Source organism: Symphodus melops (genome assembly GCF_947650265.1).
Source record: "Symphodus melops genome assembly, chromosome: 17".
Taxonomy (NCBI): Eukaryota; Metazoa; Chordata; class Actinopteri; order Labriformes; family Labridae; genus Symphodus; species Symphodus melops.
Window position 1 is genome coordinate 4,482,444 of NC_136707.1, and position 20,694 is coordinate 4,503,137.

The 20,694-nt window shown below is 41.2% G+C and overlaps 1 protein-coding gene across 2 annotated transcripts in view; it reads right to left on the minus strand.

Annotated features, from left to right (window-relative positions):
• Positions 1 to 20,694, minus strand: part of grin2aa (glutamate receptor, ionotropic, N-methyl D-aspartate 2A, a) — a gene marked incomplete at its 5' end in the record, with an annotated part of 138,589 nt that overhangs the window by 16,076 nt on the left and 101,819 nt on the right. For both annotated transcript variants that reach the window (XM_079366079.1, XM_079366078.1), the window contains 6 exons: positions 1,240 to 1,400; positions 7,777 to 8,006; positions 8,166 to 8,291; positions 9,173 to 9,326; positions 10,168 to 10,339; positions 14,093 to 14,295. In XM_079366079.1, coding sequence (XP_079222205.1) covers positions 1,240 to 1,400; positions 7,777 to 8,006; positions 8,166 to 8,291; positions 9,173 to 9,326; positions 10,168 to 10,339; positions 14,093 to 14,295 — 1,046 coding nt within the window. The remainder of the gene's footprint in view (positions 1 to 1,239; positions 1,401 to 7,776; positions 8,007 to 8,165; positions 8,292 to 9,172; positions 9,327 to 10,167; positions 10,340 to 14,092; positions 14,296 to 20,694) is intronic.

Here is a 20,694-nt window from a genome sequence, read left to right on the forward strand (position 1 = left end):
AAAGCAGTCAAAGTCCATACTTAACATTATGTTGGTCAAACCAATTTTATCAATGAGAGCAGCATAATAATGAGCTTACGTTATCTTGCTCTCATGATAGCTGCACTGGTTTTTGTAGCTCACATTATTGATACAAAAAAAAAAGAACAAGTAATGAATTTGAAATGTAAAGGAAAATAAGTTAGCATGAAGCTAATCCAATTACACTGGTACATAGCTAGAAATTAAGATGTTAAGGTGTAACGGCACACAGAGGTCACGTTAATGCTAGGTTTCTCTATTTATTTTTTATTTTTTTAAACTGAGAGCAGAAGTTAGTTTTTGGTTCATTTTGGTTTATTCAGAACTACCTGTGGGAATGGATTGAAACATCTGTTGTGGCTCTCGATAGCCTTGGCATATCTCTTTGGTGCCATCCTAGTCCTCCAAAAGTATTTGTCGTATGACTGCATGCGCTAACTGTGACGTCTGAAAAACCATAACATACACCATAACTTGTATCTGCTTTTAAATGAACATTACACCTAACACTATTGTGCCTAAATGTTCTGAAAACACAACAGATCATTAGAAGAACATGTCATGTGATTTTAGTCGCGTACGGAAGCTTTTAAAACATTTTGTTCTACCTGCATGTGAATTTGGCATCGCCTGAGTTTTGAGCAGGATCTGACACTGCTTTCTTTCAGTTCGAGTCCACTCTTAGGAGTTGTCAGTCTAATCGTTCAAAGCATTTTTTTAACGGCCTCTAGATTTATCTTTTATGTTGGCCCTGCACAAACCTGATTCTGCTTTGACAAACCTGTCCTTCTGCACTCTCAAAGATTGACCTGCAAAGTGCAAACTGAGTACTTCCTAACTCTGTTTTGTACTCTCTCCAATTTTTTGACATCAATATTCTTCCATGACACGCCACCACCAATCCCATTATAGAGCCCAGTGCTAAAAATAGCCCCTGCTGCTCCCAGTGAGGAAGCCCATTCATCCCCAGTCTCAGAGGACCTGTCACACACACACACACACACACACACACACACACACACACACACATCAACACACACAAAATAGCGAGAACACTAAAAGACCTACCTCCACAGGAACATAAATACAAACTGTATTTTAAATAAGGTGTCATTTTGCATTCGTGAATCATTATTTGTTTATTGATCTGTTAAGAATTGGGCAAACACACACACACACACACACACACACACACACACACACTCAGTGTTTCCTTACCCCGTTTTGAGGCTGACAAGTGCATCCACCACCCCAGTTTGATGGTATTTCACCATGTACTGGTGCATGGCAGGGTAGTTCTTTCTGATGTTCCTCTCTGTGGATCCGTTTGGAACCGTACCGAAGCGGAACGGAGGTGAGTACGCGTACGGGTTCTGAAACTGTGGTTGGAAGACAAAAGAACAAAACGGGGGGCAAATAAGGAGAGATGACAAGGAGGGAAAAAAACAAGCGTAAATAAAACATAGACGCAGAGAGACACAAGGACATCAAAAATGTATTTCCAAGATTATGCTTGAGCGTGTGCGTGTGTCTTCAGTGTTTCTTACTGTGTTTGTGTGAAGGTGGATCAAGTACAAGATGGATATGAGGAGCTATAACTCACAGTGAAGCAACACAGTTCAACAATTTTGACCCGTTCTGAAGAGAAAGAGTCTAATCTGGTAAGAAAACCGTGTCAGTGTGAAATGAAAATAACTTTATTGTCCATCACACAGTGACAAAGAAAGGTACCTTTGGTAAACCCACTCCCGTCTGGACTACCTTTTAGCGGATTGATATGACCAGAGTTAGTCCTTCTAAGTCTGTAATTAGAACTGCATCCCTCATGAGGTCTATTCTTCTCGTCGATTCAGGGTCCATCAGACCAGGCTGACCCGCTCTAAACACTCTGTACTGATGTCTATTAATATTCTGAGAAATAGGTAACGTAGGATGTGCAGAGAGGATGTGCAATATGTCACTGCTGTAGGAAGTGTTGTACTGTAATGTGTGAAACCATTTCTCATGATCTCTATTTGTGTTTTTTTTTTTTTTTTATTCTCTTGCAACTGCAGGACAGACTCCAAGACACATTTCCCCTTTGTGGTCAATAAAGCACATCTTATCTTATCTTCTTCACAGCAATGATCTTACTGTATATAGAGAAAAAGCAGACCTGCCGTTATTGACAAATCAGATATTCAACACTACAATGTCATGAAATGATTCCTCTTCTGCCTCTATTCTTTCACGTCCTTCTGAGCACACGCCTTCCGTACGCCTCACAGCGGGAGACTATCCCTGTCAGACAGTAAGGGGGAGTCTCCTGAGGTAAGACGTGATGTAATAAAAAGAAGCAGACGAAGCAACAGAGTCTGCGATATGATGCTCTAATGAGATTAGCCTTTCTATCGATGCTACGTTAAACGGCATCACACTATCAATAAAAGAACGGAGAAGGACAGCCGTTTAGTCACTGGCCCAAAGATCTTAGCAGTCAGACAATGTTGACGTGACTCCCCCTCCTATTGGCTCGAGGTGAATTATCTGGAGAATATCCCGCTGCGTTCTCACATCAACTCACTCGGACTTGCTGTGGAAAAAAATACTAAGGATCTGGAAGGAGAAATTCAAGCAAAAAATGTGCTTGTTTCAGCTCCTCCAGAAGATGTCAGGAGTTACGGATAGGGTTCGAGTTTTTTGCAAGAGTGAAAGCCCTCACAGTGTGTGTGTGTGTGTGTGTGTTACTTTGGAGTGTTATCTCCATAAATTCATGGTCCATTAGGTATTTTTTCCTTCACTTTCACAGTAATAAAATGAAGCAGACCCCATGGACTTTATTTGTACATTATTAGTGTTGCTGTTCTGCTTGTTGCTTGTTAAACATCTGTTATAAACACTGATGCATTTGATTGCCAGAGCTGAATAATGAATGTGAACTTGTTCATAAACATTCACTATCTACATGCTACATACATATAAATTAATTACAATGTCTGCCTTCTGCATCTGGATGCACATATGTGCTTCTCTATTTTGCAATCAGGCCAAAGTGAGTGCGGCTTCAATAAGTCAACGCGTGTGCCTGTGTGTGTGTGTGTAGCGGTGATGTCACTCAAGATATGTGTCAGCATCACGAGCTCCGGCCCTCAGGAGACGCCATCGTCTCACGCAGACCTTCCCATTGTCTCTCTTTCCGCCCTCGTGTTTCCCTGCGTTCTCGCCTTTTTAAGGTGGAGCAGTGGCTGTAAGGTCAGCAGACGGCACGTGTGTGAAGGAGGGGAGGGGGGGGTTGCTGGTTTAAATCTCCAGGCTGACCGGTGGGGGGAAATGCAGAAAAGGAAAGGGCTCTCGGCTTGCTCTATAATAACCAGCAAAGGGCTTTAGAGAGCTGCACCAGCTGCTTCTAATGAAAGCTTGATGCAGATATGATGAGAACTCCAGAGTCCCAGTCAGGTGGAGAGAAGTGCGTGCTTACAGAACGTGGCCTTGAACTAAGACTCATCCACTGTTATTCGCATAAAAAGTTACATTTGATCCGTTTTCTACAGAAAAGGACGAGTATTTTTCCATATTTTATAATCCCCATTGTAGTATATCGATTCAAATAATTTTAAGGTGTGATGTTTATTTACCAGGAGTGAGTCCAGTATTATTTAATTTAACTCCTCTCCTCTCCCTCCTCTTCTCTCCACTCCTGTCCTCTTCTCTTCTCTCCTCTTCTCTTCTCTCCCCTCCTCTCCCTCCTCTGCTCTTGCCTCCTCTCCTCTTCTCTCCTCTCCTCCCTTGTCTCTTTTATATCTCTGTCTTTTCTTGTTCTACTCCTGTCACACACTCTGTCCTTTTATTATGCAAGTTCTGCTGTTATATAAGCAAAGGACTCCCTTTTTTGTACGTGTGTCTGACTGTGTCTTCGTCTGTGTGGGGGGAAGGTATGCATGCTTATGTCTGTTGGGGGCTCTGGTCTAGACTAAGAATCCAATGCTTCTCTGTTTGTGACAATGAAATGCCACTGTGCTTATCAACATGTTATAAATGATAGTCATTTAGCTGGAAGGTTTGTTTTTAGTTGCGACACGAAAAAAAGATTCCTCTTGTGCTTAATTTTTCTTTGCTAAAATTTAATTTAACCTTGCAATTGGATCAAGGACCATAGCTTTACCATCAGCAATCGTTGTTGTAATTTAGGTGCATGAATCACACACCAGATAAAAAAAAAAAACTAGCTCATTGTTGTGCTTATGGAAGCGTCTCCTCATACATCTGTCTTATTCAGGGCTAAAAATTGTTAATGGGACAGCAAACCTTCCCCTGTCAAACAGCCCCACTCTGACACCTCTCCATTAATTCATGTCCACATGTCCTGTTTGTGTATGTATAATTCGGTCCTCTGTGTTTGACGAGCATGTCTCTCCAATGTCATTTTTGGACGACAGGAACTTTTTCATACTTTTAAGAACTGCTGGAGCACTCCCTTTCTTGTTGATTCCAGGAACTAAGAGCTATTTTAGTTCCTAGAACCCCGTTTAGAGCAACCTTTTTAGCTCCTGCTTCAGTGTAGGTGCCATGCCGGTGCGGATGCAGACAGAAAATAAGTCCACTTGGTGCGCAGTTTATCAGGACACTCCCGGAGTGGATAGTTCCTCTTTAAAAAGTTCCCAGAACTGTTTGGACTGAAAACACCTAATAATAGAGAGTAAACCAGAATTTCCCCTCAGGGATTTAAAAAGTGTTTTGAATCTAAAAATAATAATAATTAAATTGTTGCTTTGATATCTATCAATTGTTCATAGGATATTATAAAATGTCCTCTCCTTTTTCTAAAAGACATTACCATTGAGACTAATCCTTGGAGGGTATACAGCCTAAAACGTCAAAGACTGTGCATGAGACTGGAAAACAGTTTCAAAAAACTGTTCAGATGAATGGGGAAAAAAATATCACAACTTTACCAATTTTAAAAGCACAGGCAGCTGGCGTCATTGTTATCTCCACAGGTGACTCACAAAGCTGCTGCTTCCACGGGTGAGTCACCCATGTTTGCATAGTCAACTCCCAAAATTTAATTTTTTTGTTTTATACTGAAAGAAAAAAACATTCAACAAATACATAATTGTATCTTCCCAATGAAAGACCTCTCCCATTTCACAGATTTTTACCAGAAATATAAAAGTGTGTCTGGCTCTATTTGTAGCTCAGGACTGCAATTATTTTGTTTTCAAAGATCTTCTTGTCTACATGTGGAGGAGTCTGTTTACAAAATGCTAAACCTTATTTTCCTTCAGTTCTTTGCATGTGTGAAAAATCATGGCTGGTTCTGAAAAAAGTTCCAAGCAAAGCCTTTTGAGTTGGTTGCTGAGTACAACATACAAACAAAGGCGGATTCCTTTAATATTTTTCTTGTCAGAGGATGTTCAATGTCCAGCATGGCTCAGCAAATCTGCCTGAACGGCCATTTACCCTCTTTGTCTGGGTCCTTTCTTCCATGACCCTCTCTGTCTCTCCATATCTCTTTTACTTCCTCCCCACATACATGTGCCATTCCTTTCTCCCCACCGCAGCCGTCAACCTGGCCCATATCTGTCCGCTTGTTGTCTTGTACCATCTTGTGTGTCTTGGCCTCTCGCTATTCCTCAGTCGCCCTCCTGCCAGTTGCTTTACCCTTTGTTCCGTGCCTCCCTCCCTACCTCCTCCCCCTCCTTCTGCGTGTTGTCAAAACCCTGTACATCAGTCTCAAATGCTCTCTCCTTGGAAGCGTCTCCTCATACATCTGTCTCCCTCTCCTCCGGATCTCTCTACCCTTTTGTCTAGCCTTTCTCTGCTACTTCTCTACATTTGACCTTTTCCTGTAATCTTTCAGCCAGTCTTCCTCCTCCAGCATGGACCATACTTCCGTTTCTCAATAAATTGAAATCATCAGATTCTTCTGTACACATTTTTACATTTATGTGCAAATTATCACACATTTACCTTAAACAATTTGCAAGTGCAACTATGGAAAACAACAAGCAATCCATGTTAATGACAGACATTTTAATTTTTGAATAAATGTACCCTAAATGCAGCCCTTTACGTTGTTTCTTGTAACAGTACCAAACACTACTGTCCGTTCAGCATCTGTTTAGCTAATGGTTCTGTCTGTTAAGTGTTAGACTACAGCTTAATAAACCATTCCCTAGGTTGAATAGTAATAGCTAGCTTGTCTGGCTAAATTAAGTTAATTAGCATTTTAAGCTTTTGCTACTGTATTTTGTAACACTTCAAAACTTAATATGAACATAAAGCCTCTTGTAGCCATAATGCTATCAAGTAAATGGTTAAACATTACACAGCTTCCTCTGACATTAAACCATTACCTAACTAACATAACATACGCTAGGATTACAATTGCTAGCCAGCAATATGTTTCATAGGAATGTAAGTCTATCACATTAGATTACTTCATACTCACTTCAAATTCTTTCTAGTAATTGGTTATGTTATTAAATCGTTATATATCTGTCTGCCTCAACATTAGGTAACTAATTATGCTAGCAATTTCTAGCTAACATAGGGCCTATATTAGCTTTGGAATTTTTTATGCTAATGTTATGTTAGGACAGACTATAATCCTTTCTTATTCTGTGTTCCATTTACCTCGGGACTGTGAAGTTGGAGCTGGGAATATCGTCACACCCGAGTTGGACGTGTTCCAGTTGCAAGTTGGAAAAGCAACATGGAGACCTCCAGGAGTACCTTTGTTTTGTTAGCTAATACCAGACGACAACAATACACTACGTGACAGTTGGTGCCCAAAAACTAAATGACAAGATGTCCAGAGAAAGAACGTGAAAACCAGTGTGATTGATTTAATCACATAAAAAGAGGAGCAAGCAGCTAATAAACAAAATGGTTACAACATTAACGTACGGTTGATGCACGTAGCCGCCATGTTGGATTCTAACTCGGGCTACTCCGAGTTGCTCCGACTTTCCGACTAGTAAATACAACTTCAGGGGGCGGTACAGTTGACACTTCCGACTGGGAACTCGGAATTTCCCACTTCAACTGGAACACAGCACTATTGCATCATGTAACAATCCAAAAGATAATGCTAGTAGTCATCTTGGCTTCCTAGCTTGTGGTATGTAATTCAAGAAGGTGAAAGTTAGGTGAAAATCTTAATGAGCTAAATCTTGTGAGCTAAAATGATGTTAGTCAAGCAATAAAATCATAGCCCACATTAATTACATTAATCTTTTCTATGGTATTTACATTATCAAAGTGATAAATTGAGTTAGCTGCTTTTAAGCTAGTAAATGACTGAAAACGAACATTAGCGGTTTCTTACGATCATTAAAGCTTTTTTAACTGAAACTATGAATAGATTTTGGTGTATTTTTAAGTTGAAATTGTCTTTCCAGTTGCTGATCAATTAGAATGTGATAAAGTGATGAATTAGAAACGTGGTAGTTGCACTCATGTCACGTGGGTGCAGGGCTGTGCAAAAACAGCTGAGTCAGGAAGAAGATATGCCCACACACTTGCTCAAATGACACAAAAAGTTTTAATTCCATCGCAATCAAAACGGTTCAGCCAGAGGTCCTCTTCAGATGAAATGTATAATTTTAATTACCACCTGAAGAAGATCTCTGGTCTAAAAGTGATGAAATACAAACTTTTAAGTGGCGTTTGATCAAGTGAAAATGATTTGCCAGATGTTTTAAATAAATGTAGGCAACTCACACAATTAAAAACATTGCAGCATTGCATAATAGCAGCAACTGATTTAATTACCTTGTTATCAGAGAGACCGGTCACTTGGTCGACAAACTCCTCCTGGATCATGAAGGCAGCCAGGTTGGCAGTGTAGGAAGCCAGAAAGATCACAGCGAAGAAGGCCCACACAGACACAATGAACTTACTAGTAGTTCCTTTTGGGTTTTGGACTGGCACAGAGTTGTTGAAGACCAGACCCCAAAGCAGCCAGACCGCCTTGCCCATGGTGAAGGAAGGGCCATGGGGGTCTGAAGAGAACGGCAGAAGGAGAAAGAAAGTTGGTTTAGAGGAAGACGAGAGAATACAAATAAGATACTCTTTCACAGGACACAGAGATTTTAGGATGTACATTGTTTGCTGTGCATGAGAGACGGATTATATGTGTTTGTGTTCATGTGTAGGCTTACCTCTTCCCTGCGCCAAGTTTCTGTTGAAGCCAAGAGGACTGATGTACTCAAACATGAACACAGCCATTGCAGTCACCAGTAGGAGCATCACAAACATCATTACCCACACTGATGCACTGAATGGCTCTGAGGGAGAGAAAAAAAAAAGAAAAAGGGGAAAAGATTAAGTATTAACACATGTTGGATTACATTTTCATATACTACACATCACTTTTTTGGATCCATGCTCACTCACTTTCTGTCTTTCCATGAACAGAATGAATAAATGAATCATGTGCACACACACACACACACACACACATGCATGGATAACAAGCTGACTCCTGCATGTTCACACACCCTCCCTACACACAGACTCACACTTGCATTCACACAGGCTCACCTCCCATTTGACAGTGTGAGGAGGCGTACAGTATAGGAAGCCCTGGTGTCAGCACTCCTGTCCTCCCTCTGAGCTCACAACACTACCGCAGAGATTAAATCCTGCTCTAATGTATGGGAGAGCATCGCTGGCACCTTGTATGTGTGTATTTGTGTGTGTTTGCGCTGGCAAGCAGCCATTTATAGGTCTTCCTACTAAGCCTTTTTAATTGCCACTTTCCCAGCAGTAAATGCATGCTGTATACATGTCAGAGTGTGTACTTTTTGGTGTGTGTGTGTGTTTCTCTCCGAGTCAGTGGCTTTCTGTATGTGTGTAAGACTCAAGATGTAACAGGGATATCAATGGTCACTTGGGTTAAAATCCTGAGTTTAAGTCCATCTCAGGTAAGAGAGAGTGATTGTGTAGGGAAGGTGGAATAGAGCTCAATCCCTCAGATAAAAGAAGACTATTGACAGCTGTGTATCAGGACTGAATTGTGTTGTCAGCTCAGGGAACACACAAACACTCAAAACAAATATCATCCTCCATTCTAGACTCACACACCGGTAAAACCAAACAAACGGATCCTCCTCTCCCTCCCTCCCAAGTCCGACAACAAAGCAAACAGTTAGGCCTTGACAGTTACCGAGAAAGGCTGACGGGGAGACAGTTCCATTGCTACGGGAGACCATGACGCTGATCCCGGTTTCCACGAACGGGACGGAGAAATCGATGACCTCAGAACGCTCCTCATTGATCGTCAGAGATCCGACGGCCATGACGGCTTTCTTATAGACCACCTGCAGGACGGAGGAGAGGGAGGGAGGCAGGGTTAAAGGGAGAGGGGGAGAGGGACAAATAAGAAAATAGACGTTATAATGTGAAAAATACAAACGCCTGATAAATCCAAGGATAATAATGTAACTCACTCCCCATCTTTGTTTTTTGGCTAACATGCTAAGGACGATTTTTAAGCGAGCAATATGTAACTCAGACACTTAGCGTTTAAAATGGATGTGCAGTCCACATTCAAAACATCGGAATCCAGCACTTCAACACAGCACTGCTTAATGTTTGATGATATAGTGAGGATATTTATGATTCAATGAATTAGATATCTTACATATTGCTCCTTTAATCAACATGTTCACAGGGAATCTCTGTTAAATAAGACAGATGCCAGATGAACTGTTACTGAGTGAATAAAATTCTGTCGTAAAAAGAATATAGATTACAATAAAGTTTAGAGGCTTTGAATGAACTCCAGGATTTTACCTAGTAGTTGAAGCTGCTAATTAAAGATATGCAAAAGAGTTGGGGTTTTTTCTCTGCAGAAGTAGCCAAGATTTGTTTACTTCCTGAGCATTTATGGCTTGTGCCAAAGCCTCAAAGCTGAAACCAAAGTTTTGCAATGTCAATACCTAAAGTTTCTTCAGCAACATAAGGTAAGTGAAAGGACAAATAAAGGGCTGCTTGTCCTCATTAAGAAACATCCAAAAGATGTGGATCAAAGCAGTGAAATGCATTTTCATCTTAATACAATTAAATGTATAACCTTATAATTGCAAAAACTGCATTTCTATAGCTAATGTTGATACATATTAATTGACCACAAAATGATTGTGCATGGGTTCTTCTTACCTCTCCCACCATCCCATTCCAGACATTGTTGATCTTCTTGCCATGCTTGCCATTGGTTACCAGGTACAGGTCATAGGTGAACTTTACATACTTTGCAATCTTCTTCAGAATATCGATGCAGAAGCCTTTGCAGCACTTCTTGATGTATGTCCCACCAGCCTCTGTTGTGTTGCTGAAAAAGAAAAAAAAAAGTACACAGCATGAGCAACAGCGGGGTTATGTGTAAAGTGACAGAAAAAAGAGAGACAGTGCACCCTGCAGAACATTTGACATACTTTGAACAGAACACAAACTGAAGACTTGTGGGCAATCTCCCTTCCAGGGAACAAACAATTGCCGTTTTCCTACTTCTGTTCTACTTGTAAAATGCACCAATGCTCAGATGTCATCCTGGGACTATTTCACCTTTAAGTTCAAGTTGTTCTATTCAGGAATGACATCAATAGACTTGGAAAATATGTTCCTTCCACCTCTCTGTCTCTCTAGAGAAGGAGGTTTATGACGGCACTGCATCTGCAAGCCTTGTACCATCTGTGGAGCTGAATGTGAGAGCAGCAGAGTTCAGGCACTGTTCAAATGCACACCAGAGCACACATCAACTTGCAGCCACCTGGGACTCTCATTTACCTTTCAGATATGTGCTAATTAGGTGACTATAACCTCAACCTGCATACAAAGTCGACAGAAAGAGCAAAAAAAATCTTGACACGTCCAGTCGTGACTCTGCAGTTACCGGCAGAGATAGAACTCTGAAACAGAACTCTGTGATGTTGGAAAACATGAGTCGATTCTTGCTCCAACTGAAAACTCCGACATTATCCTCCCTAGTCAGCAGCAATCTGTCAAACGAGTGTCATCACAAGTGGAATACTTTCCTCTTTTCAAACTTGAGAAAAGTTTACCTTAAAAGGTCTTAAAATCCCTCATTCGAGAGAAGGTTTATTTTAAAAGAGCCCGGCACTGATCTGCTGGGAATTCATCTTTTGAACGGTCAGGTAGGATCATTTACGACAATTATAAATGAGTTTAAGAAGCGGTTTCGAGCTCATTACAAGTGAAATGAATTTGAGTTACATTTAAATGTCAAGCCAAGCATTCTGTTTACATGGTCAATTCAATACTACAGAAGTAAATGCTCCCACATCATCCTAAATCAATACCTTTGACACTCGTGCAACATTTATCAGCCTAATCCTATTTAGCTGCTCAGTGGCTTTCTACATAGCACATTTCGAAAGTAGCAGCAATAAATCACAGAAAACATTGGGACATAGGTGGCTGGACGAGACAATGGGAGGAGCTTGAGGATTGGCCTGCATGCCATACGTGCCAATTCGACAACGTGTAAAAGTACAAATTAAATCACAGATTATTTTCAGTCAACAAGTAAACACTTGGCCCACGAAGTAAATCCAGACTCATATCATTTTAAAGTCTGGCGGTTTTGTATGACACGAATAAAATGACAAAGACCAAGTCCTATTATTGTAATATTGATCAAGTGTTATATCGTCAAACATTGACACCTTGGCTGGAAGATGTAGACTAAAACAAGCCATATCACTGGAATGAAATTTAGAGAAGAGTTATCACTTTATGCAGATGATATCCTGATCTTCATCGTGTGTGATTTAGAAGTGACTTTTTTTTCTCCAATAATAATTAAGGCTGTTCATTAATTTAGATAACAGTCAGGGACAATTTAGGGAAAGGGTTTTACATGTGAAATTTGATTGGAAGTTTCGAGCTTGCTGGGAATTCTGGATTCATTGACAGAAATAACAGACACAAGGACAAGCCAGCGGAGTTTGTGGCAGGTTCATCTGGTTGCGGATAGAGACAGAGCAAGCGCATACAGGCCACAACTGTGATAACTGCAATCATGCACACAGTGTACCCATTTAGAGGGGCCATGGTGCAGTTCAGGGAGTGAGAGCAGTTGATGTTATGGAGGCTGTTTGTGAAGTTGCCAGGTCAACTTGATATAGAAACACTACAAGGCCCGAGGGGTCTCCGGAGAGGGCGTCGTGGGTTTGTGCGTGTGTGTGTGTGTGTAGGCTTGAGTGTTACTTGTTCTTAGGCCCAGCCTGGATGAGTGAATTTGTGGTTCTGCATGCATGGATAGACCTCCATCCCTCAATCCAACCCTTCCATCATTCCTCCCTCTCTGCCTCTCCTCTTCCCTCCATCTTTCCCTCTTTTCTCCAAATGGACACTATGGATGCTTGAGTGAGAATTGCGCGGTGGGGAGAGTTGAGCGCAGCCGAACGCACTGGCCTGTGAGTGAATGGACATGTGGCAAAAAGAGAGTGTATATGCTTGTGTGTGTAAGTGTGTGTGTGTGTGTGTGTGTGTGTGTGTGTGTGTGTGTGTGTGTGTGTGTGTGTGTGTGTGTGTGTTATATTCCTCCTTAGAGTTGCTCTATCCTCTGCCCTACTTCACAGTGATTCTGGATGAAAATCTCTGGTAGCTTCTTCCCTGGGACTCTATTATTGCTTAATCAGATCTGGTGATGTGAGTGTGGCTGTATCATAGTTACAGACAGCATTTTTTGTGCGCATGTATGTATCAAGTATTAAGAATGACACAGTTGGGGTTGTGAACGTGATAATCTTACTGTAAGTGTGTTACCAAGTGTGTATTTTCCGTAGCAGAGCAATAATATTAAATTATCTACAAACCAATTACACGCTTTGATTCAGCAGCACTGAAGCCACTCAGTGACACACAAACCCTGAGCCACATTTTCTGTGTGTGCGTGTAAACTTGAGGAATGCACTACTACACCAAAAGGCAAGCAGTATTTGGGCGTTACAGAGGAAACTGGTAGGGAGGCAAGTAAACTGCTGAGTACAGCAGTTGAATCCATTTTCAGGGGGAGGAAAGAAGCTGCTGCATAGATCGCACACTGCACCTCTTCTAATGCTTATGAGGGGAGCGAGAGAAGGAGCGGAGCGCTGAGGGGAATATAAAAAGGATGATGCTATTTGTGCCTCCAAATACCAGAACACTTCATTTTCACATGTTCTCACAAAGTGAACAGCCAATCATTAGGCTGCATCACGGATAGACTGGGGAATATTTCATTCAGTATCATGGTGTTGTCTTGTACTGCTACAAGTTAAATACTTTAGTTCAACAGTATCTAAAAAATGTGTGGTTATTTTTGATCCCCGTAATACAAGATGGATTATTGTCTCGAATCAGTGTCGCTTTACATAACGACTGGAGGATTATAGATGTTTAAGTTCTGCAGAAGATCCTTCACATTGAGATGTTGCCCTGTTGAAAATAAAGTTGCCCATTGGGAGTTGTACAGTATGCGGATCTTTCGCTGTACTGTTTATTCATATTTTTGTACTGCACTTTTATGGGTTTTGCTTGGATCATTGTTTTTTTTGTTTAGCTTCAGTTAAACGTGATGCTTAGCAAAGCAAAACCTCTGTATTTTTTAGTTACTCACATTCAGTGAATTAAAAACAGGCTAAATTTAAAAGTGGCGAAATATCACATTTACGTTTTGTGTTAATCGATGAGGCCCTTTGTTCTACGCTATCAAAGCTAACGTGAATTGGCTAGCAGGTTGCTACCTTTTAAAAAAGACACTAATGAAGGACTAGTACTTTGTTTTGGGTTTTTTTAATATTCAACGTTTGTTGGCTTGTAAGTATTGTGAATTATCGGGGAGGGGTATTCAAATTGTGAGAAAAACTTCAACTGGATGCAAAGTAGCATAAACCGCTACGTATAGGATGAGTCATTAAAAAATGACTACTCTTTAGTACCACTAAAAATACATCGTGTTTTTTTTTCATGAACAGTACAAATGTACATTTATGTTACTGAAATTTAAAAAGGCCTCTTTTTAAAAAAGAACTTTTACTGGGTGAAGCTAGCCAGCTAATTTATTAGATGGCACACTTACTCTTTGATGTGCTTCCTGCAGGGCACGGAGTTCCTCATGCAAGTACCAGTGAGCCTCTCCACGTCCTCCACAATGACAAACGGTTTCTCCTCCAAGGTGACGATGGACAGGTGGTTGTCATCCAGCTCAGCATCGCCGAAGGAGTTGAAGCGCGGCCACACCGGGTACTTCAGCGTCAAGCTGCGGTTTTCTAGTTTCCCCATCTGAAGGGAAGGATAGGAGGTCGACAGAGATGAGTTAATACATGAGTTAAGCTCAAGAAGATTTTTCAGAAACAAAAAATAAGAATGGAAGTAAAAAAAAAAATTAAAAAATGAGGCTTTTACAAAAGATGTGTCTCTCATCCAATACTTTACAATCAGTGAGCAGATAGGGAGTCAGCATCTGCCCTAAGACACGTTCTGTTAAAGCTGATACTCAGCTATACTGTTGCCCTCAGATCTAAACAGTTATTAGCAGACAGGAAGCAGAAGTGGTGGGGTAAATGACATCCAGTGAAACCAAAGAGAAATGCAGTGTGTTACTTTTCTTTACCTGTAACTGCTGTAACCTGTTGCATTATAACTTCAAGCAGAAAGGAGGTGGAGAGGATTACAAATGTAGACACATGTTAACAATTCCTTTTCATGTCACATACAATGCTTTTTTTTTGGCACAAAGACATACATACTGGTATACATGTTTATGGACCATAAATAATGGGACAGCTAGGACGACTATAGGCACAAAACAACAGATTAAAAGCATGGTGGTTAGGGATGCATGACATAATGCACACAAGGATTTACAGTGAGGCTATAAATGCAAACGTATATGAGAACGAGAAAGGGAGTGTGGCGGCATGATAGCGCTGCGACTCTGTTAATAATTCAGAAAGTTTTCAGAGCTGTGATGTCATAGATTCCCGTATGGATGCTCTTCACCCTCCCACAGATGTCTGCAAATGTATGAGTGTGTGTGTGTGTGTGTGTGTGTGTGTGTGTGTGTGTGTGTGTGTGTGTTGTTGACGTGTGTTTGTGTAAGACAGGGAGGAGGGGGGAGTGAGACAACAGCAGGCAAAAAGGCTTTGCTCAACTCTCAATTATTAATGTTACAGGAGACAGGAAATGGCAAGATCTCGCTCTCACTCTTTCCCTCCATTTCAAAAGTCTCTTTTTTTCCCTGTCTTCTTCTGTTCAGGTCTCTCCCGTGGTTTCTTACTGCAATGCTGCTGTAGAGTGGAGCAGGAAGTTTTGTCTGTTTTACAAACTCGTTAACGCACAGAATCGTGAAACACGCGAGTGGATTGTAACAAATCGTAACGGACTAAGATACCAAATATGTTGTCCAAGTGTGTGAAGGAACAAGCACCAACAATTATAGACACATTAGAAAAGGCTTTCTAATATTTGACCCCTGTAGTCATTTAGAAAATAAGTCATTAAACCCCTCCCTCCCTGACACACACACACACACACACACACACACACACACACACACACACACAAGCACGCGCACGCACGCACGCATGTTGTCGCGCGGCCTGCATGCCTGGCTAAGTCATTAACAGGCAAGCAGAGAGGAGGAAGTGGAATTAGCATTTTAATTGTTTTGCTTTGAGTGGTTTTCAATCCTCTGACAGGGATTAGAGTCTTTTCTCCACTCTTAGTTGGCACCACCGTCAACAGCTCACTCTGCTGTCGGCTACATCTTCTCCGGTGTGTGTAAAGGTGTGTGTGTGTGTGTGTGTGTGTGTGTGTGTGTCTTTGCAATGAGTGTTAAGGGGTCGGGACAGAACGTTAAGGTGGCATGTGCGGGATTTCTTGTGTGTCACCTTCACTCTCCAGGGAACAGCCGCATTTGTCTATCTGTCCTACCCCAGCTGTTTTGCATTACACAGGCGAGTGGGTGCGTGCACGTGTCCACACAAACTCGTACTGTACGTGAGTGTGTTCCTGTGCGCGTGTGTCAACCCAAAAGTGCGGGAAGATATAGCAGCGAACGGGACTCTGAAGTGTTTAACCAAGGGAAAAATTTGTGCATAAATCAGTAAGATAGCGCTTGTATCACAGAAATGAAGGGAATATGGGGAAAGAGCAAACACAAAACTTAAGTCAGAGAGGAAAACAACTGATGAGTGTGGGTTCAAAACACTCAGCTTGTACTGGACCAGTTATTTGGTTGTCTTAGTTCCGAGTTGTGTGCTACAGTATTCTGATGAACACACTCCACACTGCTTACATTTACAACATTTTCAACCTTGAAAGTATCAATGCATGTATTCCAGAGGCACTGCTTGTCAACAGGCAAGGCATGCAATTACTTGGGGCCTCAGGCCAGTATGGGGGCCCCCCAACGGTGTAAAATGTACAAATTTTACAATGACAGTAGGAAACCTCCCTAATGGGGCCCCATCTGACAGCACTGACTCTCAACGCCCTGTTAAGTGTTGTGTGCATCACTTCTGTAAAAAATAATAATGGAAGCTGGTTGGAGGGGCCCCAAGTAAATGTTTACCTAGGGCCCCAACAGACCCTAGAATCGCCCCTAATAAAGTTGTGTTCAAAGGAATATTAAAAATGTAAATATAGTAATAAAGTCTCCTCTCGTCTATTCAAGCGGAGGAGTTTTGGCCCTGATTTGGTTTGATGAATCAATAAACTCGAAGAAGCGACATACTGTATTCTACTCACAAGATGGGTAGCAAAAAGAGAAAGAAGAGAAGGAGGGGAAGAAGAAGAAGCTGACTTCAGCAGATATTCTGATTTCCTGTCCTCCTGCGCTCCCCTTCCCTCTTTCCTTCTCTCTAATTAAACAAAGGGGGTTTTAAATTAATGCCCAGAGAGATGAGAGGATTCTCTCTATCGACCGACCGAGCAACACAATGCTGAATCCTCCTGTATAAAACACCAGATATTACACACGCACGCTGCATACACTCGGATGTGCATGTGCGTAAGTGTGATTTGACAGCAGGGCCAGTGGGAGGTTACGATGATAGGGCCTGTGGGATTACCACATAATAACATCCCATGGCGGCAGTCTTATCGCACCATCACCCTTGCGACGAATTGAGAGCCACTCTGTGATGAGATGATACTCGACCCCAGAAGAACTAAATCTCTGAATGCTGTTTTTTTTTTTCTCTCTTTAAATCCCTTGTTTTGTTCAGTGAATACTCCTCACACCGGTCCCTCCTTTTTTAGGCGGTTCTCTCTGTTCATCATCTCTCCGTTTCTTTTGGTCGTGCTGTTTGTGTTTGCATGTCTTGCTCTCTGTTTAATCTTCAGTACAGCACCTTCCCTCTCGACCTTACTGTGTTTGTAACCTTTGAAAAACACACGCTTCGAAAATGTCCTCTCATGGCTCAATGGCCCCCTGTTGGTGAAGGATTTCACGACGACTGTCCTCTGTTTGATAGGTGAACAAGTTCACCTACTCTCACACTCACATGTATTCTTTATAAAGGACAGGGGTCAGTGATTGTACACTGAGCACCTTCTCTTTGCCACTTTCTTAGAGTTATCACTGTGGCACATTGCATTATGGGAGAATGAGTTCCTAATAGCATAGAGAAACGCATTCAGTCATAAAACAGTATCTGTCACTCCTGTCAGACAAAATTATGTTAGGGGAAAGGATTCTGCTCTCACCCTCCTACGCTTGCTCTGTGGCTGTGTGTTTGTGTGTGTGTGTGTTTGTATGCACGTGTGTGAAAAAACAAGGGCTGAAAAAAAAAAAAAAAGAGGATGACAGGGTGGAAGAGTGAGAGAAAACTACATCCATGGATTTAGTCTTCTTTCTTCAAGATTCAGAGAGTAGGATCGAAAATGCACGTTTCTGTTGATGTGTATGTGCGTGTACGCACATAAGCTTTTTGTGCACATCTGCTTTCCATATTGTGATTCTTCAAGCACAAATCCCATGCTGTCTGTTATAATTATTTTGTAAACTGGCTCCTAACACTGCGGCAGCTCCTGAAGCAATTTACCCACTCCATCTACTCAGCAGGAATGAAACATAACAACCTGGTTCTGATCTGTAAATACGCTTTTCTCATTTAATCACTGTGGTTATGTACTGTAACACTGTAAGCTATGAGAAAATTCTGCAAAGTCATTGATAGTTATTATTAGTATTTCCTCTACACCTTAGTACAAATGTTATAAAAAATACTGAATACATAAGAAGTTAAAATCCCACTTACATGGACGTTGAACAAGCTAATGTATAAAACATGTAAACAATCGTATTTATCAGTAAAGAAAAGATGTTCTAGTGATGCCAGTGATGAAGACTGTTGACCTTTTCTGCTGGCTCTTGGTTCTTATCATAAAGTGTTTGACTAAAATGTGAAATGTTATTCAAAGAGTTTTTGTTCAGCAGCCAAATTATTTAAAACATCGATTTATAAAAGCTTGTGCAGCATACTGTGCTAACACTAATAAGCTGATTATTCACTGCCTTACTCTTTTATTAGCAAAACACGAGGGAGATTGGACAATGTTTTGAATTGTACAAATTAGCAACCAGGGTTAAAAGTAAACTACTTTTGGCAAGTGGTGTGTCCCTGGGGCTACTCTAAGCTGCAGCTGGCAGGCAGCTGCTAGTTAGCATGAGATTTTATTTTATCAACAGATGTTTTTTGTGGTAGTAAAGTAGTAAAGTTTTTGTATCCCATCTTTTGATTATTTTACAGGATTAATTAAGCATGTGTAAAACACTGACCACCATAAGTTTTTCTTTTGCAGTTGGGATTCTTATCAATGAGGCAACAGACCCTGATAAAGCAGTACTTTTCTAAACTTGGGTGAAAGGGCAACACAAGGTGCTTTTGCTTGGCATTTCTTCACAACAATTGCATCCATTGTGAATATTTGAAACATTATTTGTACTTAATTGAAATTGATTGAATTCTTCCCCTGGATGCATCATTACTACATATTGGAGTTTTCTTTTTAAATGGGGATGCACTGAAAAAAGAATTTTAGCAAGTATAGAAAGATTTCGACACAGCTATACCTGGTGAATGCTAAAGTATTCCTCTCTGCATCCAAATGTAACTTTTTTTTGCTATTAAAAAACTCTTAGCTGTAATAGTGAAAAAAAATGTTTCTAGATAAAAGCCTGTTTTGCATAAATGCCACTCTGGAGCCGGCCCTCTCATCCGTTCATACGTACTCGCATGATTTGCTGCAATCTGAGCTTCTTTTAAATAAAACAGTCATTTAAAGGCAGTTACGTAATCCTTAAATAAAAAATTTAAAAAATTTAAAAAATCATGCAAATCCAACTACGCAGGTGTAGCCGCTCTTCCCTCTGAACTCAGAAGAACACCATCTAACTAAATGTGTTTGTGGAAGCAGGTGTGTTTGTTACAGAGACCAGCAGGTGTGGATGCTTTGGAGAACCTGAGTGTTAAACACCTGTGGTGGGCAGAAACAAAAAGTGGGAAAATATGAACAAGCTGGTGGCTGGGTTTTTACCTCTCTCTTCCTCTCTCTCTTTGTGTCTCTTTTTTTTTTTTTTTTTCCTGCGCTCATTTGCTCTCGCTATCTGGGCCCATCTGTCTCTATGTCTCGCCTGTCTCGGTATCGCTCCATATAGCTCCTCCTCTGCCTGTCTCCCCCTCCTGTGCCTCAAGGGGACACATTTTATATTTTTAGTGCATATCCATATTTTAGTGCAGTTTCTGAATTTTTATCTCTTGATCATCATGGAAGTCTCTCTCCTCCCGCTCTGTGTGAGCTACGTTTTTTTTTTTTTTTTGCGCATGGGTAGGACGAGTGGAGCAGAGGGAAGGGGCAAGAGAGACGGACAGAGAGAGAGAGGGAAAGCAAGCTCCCAATTACGTTTCCACTTTGGGTCTCCATGTCTCTCTTTCTCTGCACCACAGAGAAGTGGTACTAATCAATTTCTCTGGCTCTCTGTTTACAACAACACACTCTACCTCCCGTCAGCAAACCAACAAAGGGTCTTTTGTGTGTGAGCCTGTGTTGGTGGTTGCGTGTCAGTATGAAATATGAAGAAGCTCGTCTCAGAGATTGGGTGGAGGTTGTGCAGATTGCGGCAGATTTAAATGAATACTGTAACAATCACACGCACACATACAATACACCAATGTGAAGTGAAAAAAAAAAGCATTTTGTTAATGCACAGGTTGCTCGAAAAGTGTTCCTGTCAAGAGGCAGTGTGGAAAGGGAAACGCACACTAACACAAGCACACGTACACATATGAGGGCAGTGACCCTATTCCTCCTCAATAACAAAGGTCTCAGGTTTTGATTAACTGGTTTTGATGTGCTATCAAAGACCACAACCGCAGCTAAAGACAGAGTGCACGGATAATCTGGCCTATAGAGGAGCGCAAAGGAAGAGAGGATGAAGAAAAAAAAACATGGAGGAAAGGATGGAAAGAAGGAAGCAAAAAGGAAAGAAAAAAGGGAAAGAGGAGTAATAGGAAGAAGAGATATTAGGGAAGATACAGATGCACGAATAATCTGGAATAAGAAAGGACATGGAGGAAAGGGTGGAACGAAGGAAGCAAAAAAGAAAGGAAAGAAGGAAAAAGGAGGAATAGGAAGGAGAGGGAGCCGAAAGAAACAGGAAAGAGGAAGAAGAGA